Source organism: Salmo salar, chromosome ssa09 (genome assembly GCF_905237065.1).
Source record: "Salmo salar chromosome ssa09, Ssal_v3.1, whole genome shotgun sequence".
NCBI classification, from domain to species: Eukaryota; Metazoa; Chordata; class Actinopteri; order Salmoniformes; family Salmonidae; genus Salmo; species Salmo salar.
In genome coordinates, this window is record NC_059450.1 from 18,953,118 (window position 1) to 18,964,159 (window position 11,042).

At 41.7% G+C, this 11,042-nt stretch overlaps 1 protein-coding gene across 1 annotated transcript; it reads right to left on the reverse strand.

Annotated features, from left to right (window-relative positions):
* Nucleotides 1-2,445: 2,445 nt before the first annotated feature.
* Nucleotides 2,446-11,004, reverse strand: LOC106610855 (adenylosuccinate synthetase isozyme 1 C-like). The gene is made up of 13 exons (XM_014210487.2): nucleotides 10,703-11,004; nucleotides 8,755-8,857; nucleotides 8,601-8,663; nucleotides 8,455-8,505; nucleotides 8,236-8,302; nucleotides 7,722-7,829; nucleotides 7,464-7,545; nucleotides 7,250-7,376; nucleotides 6,972-7,126; nucleotides 5,416-5,540; nucleotides 5,159-5,256; nucleotides 4,850-4,999; nucleotides 2,446-4,437 (listed from the first exon to the last, which is right to left on the reverse strand). Exons 1-13 carry the CDS (start codon nucleotides 10,898-10,900, stop codon nucleotides 4,385-4,387), a joined length of 1,380 nt encoding a protein of 459 aa, XP_014065962.1. The 5' UTR covers nucleotides 10,901-11,004; the 3' UTR covers nucleotides 2,446-4,384.
* Between the last annotated feature and the right edge of the window lie 38 nt (nucleotides 11,005-11,042).

The following is an 11,042-nucleotide window of genomic DNA, read 5'->3' on the forward strand; positions in this document are numbered from 1 at the left end:
AATGTTTTGCTTTCGTTGTAAAGCCTTTTTGAAATCGGACAGTGTGGTTAGATAAAGGAGAGTCTTGTCTTTAAAATGGTGTAAAATAGTCATATGTTTGAAAAATTGAAGTTTTCGGATTTTTCGAGGAATTTGTAATTCGCGCCACGCCCTATCATTGGATATTGGAGCGGTGTTCCGCTAGCGGAACATCTAGATATAAGTTTATAAATGGAACACTAGTCACTTTAATAATGTCACTTTAAAAATGTTTACATATCTTGCATTACTCATCTCATATGTATACACTGTATTCTATAATATCTACTGCATCTTACTCTATGCCGCTTTGACATTGCTCGTCCATATATTTATATATTCTTAATTCCATTCCTTTACTTAGATTTGTGTGTATTAGGTATTTGTTGTGAAATTGTTAGATATTTCTTGTTATACATTGCTGCCCTGTCGGAACAGGTTTTATCCATCTATTACTGTATTACTGCACTGTTGGAGCTAAACACAGGCATTTTGCTGCACCTGCGATAACATCTGCAAATACACTATATATAAAAAAGTATGTGGACACCCCTTCAAATTAGTGGATTCAGCTATGTCAGACACATCCGTTGTTGACAGGTCCATAAATTGAGCACACAGCCGTGTAATCTCCATAGACAAACATTGGCAGTAGAATGGCCTTACTGAAGAGCTCAGTGACTTTCAATGTGGCACCAACAAGTCAGTTCATCCAATTTCTGCCCTGCTAGAGCTTCCCTGGTCAACTTTAAGTGCTGTCATTGTGAAGTGGAAACATCTAGGAGCAACAACGGCTCAGCCACGAAGTGGTAGGCGGCATAAGCTCTCAGAATGGGACGCAGTGCAGAAACGCGTAGTGCATAAAAATCATTTGTCCTCGGTTGCAACACTCCCTACCGAGTTCCAAACTGCCTCTGGAAGCAACTTCGTCGGGAGCTCCATGCACGAGCAGCCGGACACAAGCCTAAGGTCACCATGCGCAATGGCAAGCGTCGGCTGGACTTGTGTAAAGCTTGCCGCCATTGGACTCTGGAGCAGTGGAAACACTTCTCTGGAGTGATGAATCATGCTTCAGCATCTTGCAGAATCTGGGTTTGACGGATGCCAGGAGAATGCTATTAGCCCGAATGCATAGTGCCAACTGTAAAGTTTGGTGGAGGAGAAATAATGGTCTGGGGCTGTTTTCCATGGTTCGGGCTAGACCCCTTTGTTCCAGTGAATGGAAATCTTAATGCTACAGCATACAATGACATTCTAGACAATTCTGTGTTCCAACTTTGTGGCAACAGTTTTGGGAAGGCCCTTTCCTGTTTCAGCATGATAATGCTCCGTGCACAAAGCAAGGTCCATACAGAAATGTTTTGTCAATATTGTTGTGGAAGAATTTGACTGGCCTGCACAGAGCCCAGACCTCAACCCCATCGAACACCTTTGGGATGAATTGGAACGCCAACTGCGAGCTAGGCCTAATCGCCCAACATCAGTGCCGACCTAACTAATGCTTTTGTGGCTGAATTGAAGCAAGTCCCCGCAGCAATGTTCCAAAATCTAGTGGAAAGCCTTCCCAGAATTAACGCCCATGATTTTGGAATGAGATGTTCGAAGAGCAGGTGTCCACATACTTTTGGTCATGTAGTGTATGTGTACCCAACCAATAAAATTAGATTTGATTTAGTCTTTTATCTACTGTATAGCGGTAAATTCCCACTTCCCACTTGGTTAAGAACACAGCATATGTCATCCATTTGTTATGATATGTTCCGTCCTTTTTTGTGTGCAATTCTTAAGATCATACAATACGTTCCAAATGCGTCAGTGCTTAAGATCCCGGACTGCATCTTTAACAAGGATTACAATTATTTATCGCACTCTTTCACTACTGAACTTGTTTATTATGCAAACAGACAACTTGGTGATACAAAATATATGTTGTCTGCGGGTGTAATAAATGTGTAAGGGAGTGACCATTATTTGTAATAAGGGTTACATGGAAAAAATCAAACCTCCCTGAAATGACAATCGATGGCCCTCCCTTCAGCAAAATATATTTGACCTAAACTCTACCTGAACGCTTGAAAAAAAAAGTGACCCTTCCCTAAACCCCAAATAATAATTAAAACATAAAGTGGATAGCTGAAAACATGTCTACCATTTACCCTCACTTTTGGACAGACCAGCACCTTAGATATCCATTATTAGAAAATGTTCTTCCTCCTGTAAGTCTTACATGGCAACGCAGGAAATTTGATAGCGTACAGGGCTGCGGGCCAGAAGGTTGTGGGTTCGCAGACCACCGTGGACAAGAGAAGGGGTGGAAAGATCCTCTTCATAGTAAACACATTGCATGAATCTATCATCTTACTTGCAGGTCCGAGAAAAAAATTGCCTTTTATAAAAATGTCATGCAATTGTACGTCATTTTACACATTAGCAGAATCTTTTTTTAATACACACAAATTACCAAAATTACAGGCTAAGAATTGACAGAGAGCTAAGGCTATGTGATCATTTTATAATGTTTCTCCAATGCCAAAACAGTGTGTCTTGTTTACAATGAAACTGTCCCTGTTTGCAAATAATAAAATCTGAGACATCAAGTTGCAGCCTGGTCTTGTAGACTAAACATAACATAGTAAACGTAAACCCGAGACACACAAATTAGTATGATATTTTGTGTTCGGTATGGTTACATAAAACAGATGGTTAGTTAACGTAAAAATTAAAGTAGGATGGTTGGGTATGCTTATAACCCGAACGTCTAGCAATCCAAAGGTTGTGAGTTTGAATCTCAACACGGACAATTTTATCTAATTAGCAACTTTGCAACTACTTAGCATGTTAGCCAACCTGTCCCTTGACCCTTTAGCTAACCTTTCCCCTAACCCTAACCATTTAACCTAAATCCTAAAGTTAACCCAAACCTTAACCCCAAGCCTAGCAAATGAATACATACCATACAAAATGTAACATATCATACTAAATGGATTTACGTACAGAATAATATGAAATGCTCCGAGACCAGGTCAGCAGCAATCAGAGCATTGTACTTTCAAAAGTTAGGCCTAACTTTCCACTCCAGACAGAGTAAGCCTACAGACACAGAAAAATGTAATCTTTACTGCTGTCTACTCTTCCCCAAAAGCTGTCTGGGATTAAATATCTTCTATTGTACAGAAAGTGAATAGCTTAATTGATTGTGACAGAATTACATTTCTTCTGAAGCAAAGTCATTTTTTTTGTCTCCTTGGATATAGAAGGTTGCAGCTCAGAGTCTGAAAGTCAAAGAAACTAAACAACTAAACAATGATATCCCCATATATAGTAGTAGCAAGCTATCAAAGTTGACCTCCGGTCCTCCTTCTCATCTTCAAGCTCTCCTTCTCAAGCTGAACAGAACATAGGTTATATTCTAGTCTGCATGCAATATAGTGCATTTTTTGGACTAGGCCTAACATAAAAAAATATATATTATTTTTGCAAGAGACCTTTGACTCTCCTGAACTGCCACCATAGGCCTACACAGCACAGCATTGGTTAGGCAGCACACAAACCAGTTTGGGATCAGCAAGAGCAGAGCAGGCCGGGGCTCAGGGATGGAATATCCATTGCAGTGTGTAATGCAGACTAGTTGTATTTACACCATCCCAGCAGCTATCTTAGAAATATAACTTTGCTCTGTGCATCTCCGAGCATGCAATTCATAGCCTACAGCCTATAAGCTATGGATCTTTTGATTGAGACCACACTAAATAGCCTATAGACAGACGCACTTGATATTGCGTCCCCAGCGAAGAATCAAGGTTGAGGGGCGGCATCGGGCACACATCAATATATAGCCTAACAAGCAACTCATTCTAAAACACTGAGAAATATAGACATTTCATAAATTACAAATTACATGACCCTCCCCTGGCCTAGATACAAAAAATACAAAGCCCTCCCCTTGACTGATATTGAAAAAGCGTTACCCTCCCCCATTTTCTCCAGGTACACATTATGTCCATTTCGATCCATCCCTAAAGAAGACCGAAAACATAAGGCAGGTAACATTACTCAGGTGGAAAAGTTATTGGATGTGTTTTTTTCTTTCTGGGTTGTTGTGTGGCACAAGGTAAGATTTACACATGGCTCAGTCATACTGTAGGACTTTCTGGCAGACATCACTACAAGGCAATTTACTGATGCAACACAGATAGATGTAAAGTTACCAACGTTTCCACTCAACATTGTTTCAAGGCTACACGTATTTGTTGTTAACAGGTTTTACAGAATATTAGATAGTTTGAGGATTGTAAACTTATGTCACATCAAGCCACATCTCGTCCATCCATGTGCATCCATCTTGGGGAGAGAAAAGGAAAAGTCTCTAGAACATCTGGATCATGCACTCTCTGGACTTTCCGACGCCGACCCACTTAACTGTAGAGAGAAATTACAAAGGACATGTCAAAAAACACTCACAAATCCCCAAAAACCTTTGCATTAGACTAGTATCATCCTTGCAGAATTGGGTACTCGTTATAATATAGCCAATACTGCCCCCCACTGGCACATTGAAGCCATGTCCCTGTACCAAGGCCGGCTCTTCAGTTTCCCATTTAGTGGTCAGTATGCTGGACTGTGGTATGGTTGTAGCTGGTAAAACTGGGTCACCTTCAGTAGGCATTCCACTGAAGAAACTATTTTGAAATGTGGTGAAATGGAGGAGATATTACTATGGCCTATGTGCCTATTTGTTCAATTAGAAGGCTTATTTTTGTTTTCAGTTTGTGCCCTACTGAAGACTAGCCTGCTGTCAGCAGGAACTCCCTGTATCCTGCATGTAACTTACTGGGTACTCCAATGTGGTTCTCCACAAAGCGGATGTAGTTCTGAGCCTTCTGGGGGAGATCATTCCACTTCCTGGCTGCAGACGTATCACTCTTCCAGCCTGGGAAGGTCTCATACTCAACCTCCACTTTGTGCAACAGCTCCATGTTAGCTATGTGAATGAAGGTAGACGATAATGAATAATCCGAAAAGAAATCAGATGTTTGTCGAGATAATAGTTCATGAATGTCTCTTTTACAGTGTAGACCTAGTCTGGTACAAGTAGGCCTACTTCTTAATCAATCAATACAGTTGAATGTAGAGAGCATACCTGGGAAATGGGGAATTCTTTTGCCACTGATTTTGTAGGCCACTCCTACTTTGATCTCATCCAGCACATCAAGGATGTCAAGTTTTGTCAAAGCAATGCTGTTAGGAAATAATGTTATTTGTTTAACACATTTGAGAAAAGAGAGGAAAACTACTACATGAATTACATTCAGACTAGCAGTCACAGGCAGAGACAGTACTTTGAACCTGTCAGATAAAGACTTCATAGGGGCTGATATTTTAGTCCTATCCACTCACGCAGTGAAGCCATTGATCATGTGGGCGTATCTCAGGATGACCAGGTCCAGCCAGCCACAGCGACGTTTCCTGCCCGTTGTCACGCCCACCTCATGACCTCTCGTCTGCAGCAGCTCACCTGTCGCCTGCACAAAACAGACTCAGTTATCTAGAATCAAATCAAACTTTATTTATCACATGCGCCGAATACAACAAGTGTAGAGCTTACCGTGAAATGCTTACTTATAAGCCCTTAACTAACAGTGCAGTTCCAAGAAGAGTTAAGAAAAGATTTACCAAATAAAAAATAAATAAATAATAAGACTGTATACAGGGGTACCGGTACCAAGTTAGTGTGCGGGGGTACAGGTTAGTTGAAGTAATATGTACATGTAGGTAGGGGTGAAGTGTAATAGTCTGGTGGCCATTTAATTAATTGTTCATCAGTCTTATGGCTTGGGGGTAGAAGCTGTTAAGGAGCCTTTTGGTCCTAGACTTGGCACTCCGGTACCGCTTGTCGTGTGGTAGCAGAGAAAACAGTCTATGACTTGGGTGACTGGAGTCTCTGACAATTTTATTGGCTTTCCTCTGACACTGCCTAATATATAGGTCCTGAATGGCAGGAAGCTTGGCCTCAGTGATGTACTGGGCTGTACGCACTACCCTCTGTAGCGCCTTGCGGTCAGATGCCAAGCAGTTGTCATACCATGCGGTGATGCAACCGGTCAGGATGCTCTCGATGGTGCAGCTGAAGAACCTTTGAGGATCTGGGGACCCATGACAAATCTTTTCAGTCTCCTGAGGGGGAAAAGGTTTTGTCGTGCCCTCTTCACGACTGTCTTGGTGTGTTTGGACCATGATAATTCATTGGTGATGTGGACACCAAGGAACTTGAAACTCTCGACCCTCTCCACTGTGTCGAGATCACTTGGTTAATTAATAGTCATTTTTGGGTACTAATCCTAATGGTTTTTATTAATAAAATGTTACAAAATGCTTAGTAAACCAATAGATTTACAGTTGGAGTGAGGGATCAAGCAGAAACATGTTGAACAGCAGCCCCATGGACAGTTCTCATGTTAGGTAACATAACCCCAGACCAGACAGTAAATCTATCTTGAACCCTGACTCTGGCCTAAATTTAGGCCTTGAACATGTGATCAGCATGAGAGCTAAATAGTGTTTTAACAGGCCTCTCACACAATCTGACAGCTGGCCACAGAGGCAGCGCATTTTGAGACCAGGCTTCCTACATGTGTGAAGGTCATGTGACCTTATACACTAGGCTTACTATATATATCCAACTCTACTTGTACCTCAAAAGAAAACAACATGTCTAAACAAACTGCAAGATAGTGACTTAGGCACGGTAAATATCAAACTGCAAAATGCAGTATAACCTCTGCTAAGAGGCCTTCACCTTTATGGCACAGGTGATAGTGGAAGTGGACACTCTCACTCAAGGTCACTGGTTCAAGTCTTGCTCTGGCTGTTCCCCTTTAATCGTTACTCTCAGTAAGGAGGTGCTACTGTAAGGCAAGAGACAGAAATGTCCAGATAGATGAAAGAGATCTTACATTGAGCTGTTCTGTGGGGAAGGCACCAATTCCTACCCTGGTGGTGTAGGCCTTTGATACACCATACACTTCACCAATATTCAGGGGAGGGATGCCAAGACCAGTGCATGCCCCACCAACAGTGCAGTTTGATGAGGTCACAAAAGGATATGTGCCTAAAGGAAAGAGAGAAAGTGGGACTTAAACGTACATACAGATGAGTTGTCCATTTCACCATCAAACTTTCCTGTCCATCTCATCATTGGCACGATCCTCAATGGGACTATGACATGTCTTACCAAAGTCAATGTCGAGGAGGGCAGCATTGGCCCCTTCCACCAGAATTTTCTTTGGGGGTCCATGAAGAGCCTCATACATGTAGTAGACTCCATCCCGCACCATCGGCCGCAACCTCTCTCCATACTCCTGCCCAATACAAGACAAACAACAGTCTCATAGATCTAATATATCCGTAGCTCATGACTATTCATTCAGAGGGGATTTACCAAATACCTTCAGTTTTTTCAGCTGAGTATCAGTATCAACTGTCAGGGATGAGTACATGGACTGGTACTGCGCGACAAGGTTCTTGAATCTGAAAGAAATCCCCAAATCATCTCAATCTCTATTACTGCTCACTTCCTGTGGGTCAATTTAGTTCAAGAGCAAAGTCTCAAGAGAGACACAATCATATACTGTTGGACTCTCAAAATGTTTGTTGTATGTGAGGTTTAGATGTTTATATTGTGTCCTGTCTGTCAGTAAGCATACTTGGTAGAGAACTCTTTAAAGTCTCCCAGCAGGTCACAGACACGCAGTCCAATGCGAGATGCTTTGCTGGTATAGGTGGGTCCAATGCCTTTCTTGGTCGTTCCAATACTGTCATGAGGAAAAACACCTGTTTTAGCTGACGGGATTACAAAATAGAATCTGCAATTTTTCATCAGCTGTGGAAGTGATTATAATAATAATTTGGTGGGTGCTTATTTGTCCTATTTCACACATGTACAAGTGTGCATTAATATGCATGAGTGAATTGGAAATGTGTTTTTGCATATCCCATCTCCCCCTGAAAGTGGGGTCAAGGCCAGAGTCAGCCATTATCACTGCTCAAGGGCACATCGACAGATTGTTCACCTTGACGGCTCGGGATTCAACTAGCAACCTTTCGGTTACTGGTCCAACACTCTAACCGCTAGGTTACCTTCCACTTGACTGAAGTCTCTATTGACAGTGACCCATTGTATTCCCCTATGTAAGCAACCATTGCCTTCCCTTCCCTTACATCTTTCCCTCTGTTGCTTGTCGCTGGCTCTCCTGAATTCCATCCACAACCTGGTGGAAATCAAACACTGTCGAAAAAATCAAAGCAAAATAAATGTCATCCTTTCTCTAAGCACAACACAAAGATATACATTATGCAGATAAACACACACTACTAAAATAGTACATATAATGTATATATCTTCGCCTCATTTGTGAAACCAGAAGAATACAAACAAACCGAGGTGAGCTCTGTCAGAGACTATTAGTCTCTTCTCCCAGCCTTTGAGACCTGGTCAGAGAATGGAGAACAAAAAATGACTGTAATGGTTTCCTTGAACTTGACAATTACAGTATTGACTGTTTTTCGAAAAATACTTGATTTACCTTTCTTCTCATTCTTCTCCGCCTCCTCAAACAAGCCCGGTAGGTGTATGACTACGCCATTACCTACAATGGACCATATGCTGGATAAATGAGCACATATAGACAGTTGCCCATTGGGGTCAGTGGAAATGGTGATAAAGATAAAAACACTCACCAATGACACATATGCTTTTGGGGTTGATAATGCCACTGGGGAGAAGGTGGAAGTCATACTCTGTGCCTTCTACTACCACTGTGTGGCCTGCATTGTTACCACCCTGGAAGATCAAAACAAGATTGTGTTTGGCAATCCAGGCACTTTCAACAAAGTCTAGTGGCATGATATCACCAAAGGACAATTATTGATTTGGTTAATGGCTGTTACTTGTAATGGGATAGCAAAATGTGGACATAAAACAGCCAGGACATCCACTGGCCATACATCCAGAGCAAATTCATAATCCTATCTGAATCAGTGGATAATAGAGTCTAAGCCCCCTCCCCTGTCACCAAGCTTCCCGCCCTACTAACTATTTTAACATACTTGGCTGCCAGACCCTCCACTCCTTGCCCCCTGGCTAAGACCTGGCCTTCTCACATGTCAAGTCACCCTGGGAATGTGACCCTGCACCAGCAGTGGGTGGGGCTGGCTGAAGGAGTACACAGAGTGCTCAATGATGTGACTTGCTGTCAATGGAGAGTACAACACAACTGTGTAATGGCCTTTACACCGCAAGTGTCCCAAAATATGACTTCTGAGCAAGTTAAATTTTTCCTTGCTGGCCAAAGAGAAAATTTGCCTATGAGTTCTCTCTCTCTCTCTGTCTCTCGAAACCTGGCTCCTCTCAAGGTTTCTTCTTAGGTTCCTGCCTTTCTAGGGAGTTTTTCCTAGCCACTGTGCTTCTACATCTGCATTGCATACTCTTTAGGGTTTTAGGCTGGCTATACGTATACGGACTTTGAGACAACTGCTGAGGTAAAAAGGGCTTTATAAAATACATTTCATTGATTATTGACAATTTTCATTCAGGTTAGTCTCGTAGGAGAAAAGGTGCTATCTAGAACCCAAAAGGGTTCTTCGGCTGTCCCCATATAGAAGAACCCTTTGAAAAACCCATTTTGGTTCCAGGTAGAACCCTTTCCACAGAGGGTTCTACATGGAACCCAAAAAGGCTTCTACCTGGAACCAAAAAGGGTTCTACCTGGAACCAAAAAGGCTTCTACCTGGAACCAAAAAGGCTTCTACCTGGAACCAAAAAGGCTTCTATCTGGAACCAAAAAGGTTTCTACCTGGAACCAAAAATGGTTCTTCTATGGGGACAGCCACATAACCCTTTTGTAACCCTTTTTACTAAGAGTGTAGGGTGACACAGTTATAACACCCTCTTTACGAATACACCTTTGTAATAATATGAATATTGTTCCAAGTGTGATCTTATGCTACCTTTCCCTGTCATTACTGTGTGATTTTAGACTTTAATTTGTAAGAAATAGTTATAGTTTTTCCATATTGTTGGTACTATGGTCTATTTGAGCAGTTTACGATAGGTCAGATAGAGAAAATTTACAGGTACAGTAGGTGATGTGTGAGGAATGGATTCCCCATTGAGAGAATATGCTTCCAAGTTCTTAATGATCATGTTACAAGTCTCAAAAAGGGACAATTAACCAGTTAATAGTATTCCAAGTTAAAAAGTTTCATTTCAACTTCAGTCAAGTCAACAATTCAAAATGGTGTTGAAGAACTGGTCATATCACCCTGTTTTCTAAATACATGTTTTAATTATTCAAAATTACATTTAAACTAATTTCCTGTATTGATAAAATACAAAACAAGATTTATCCTAAATTCCATTATAGCCTACTGAGGACATCACATGAAACATTACTCCACTGAACAAAATAATAATAACAGTAAGCTATTTCAAGGTTTTTCCAATGCCAGCCACACACCTGTCACACGGTTGTAAAGTACAGTGACAGTCACCGATTTTGATATGTTGAGACATTACTTTTCTAAAGACGCATCATGAATTTCACACAATCAACAATGCGTTATAACTTTTGTCAGTTCAAGCATGTCAAGGTTACATTAATATCGCATTATATGCGCACGATATTACCTGACATCTGCAAACAAGGTCAGACTCAGTCGCCAGTAAATCGACGACTTTTCCTTTGCCTTCATCTCCCCATTGCGCACCGAGCACCACTGTCACTTTGTTCCCTGCGTCATTCCGTGGCCGCTTCAGCCCTTGGGTAGGGTTGGAGGGTGAATTTGTATAACTCTTGTGGTCTTTTGCTGACCAGCTCAACGACATGATGTTGCTTAGGCTGTCTGTCTGAAACAGACTAGAATGTTTCTAACAGTAGCATTGCCATATCAGTGTCTCCATGATGTCAGAGCAGGACGCACGAACGCAGTAGGCAGATCTCGAACCGCGCAAGTCTACGTTTCCATAA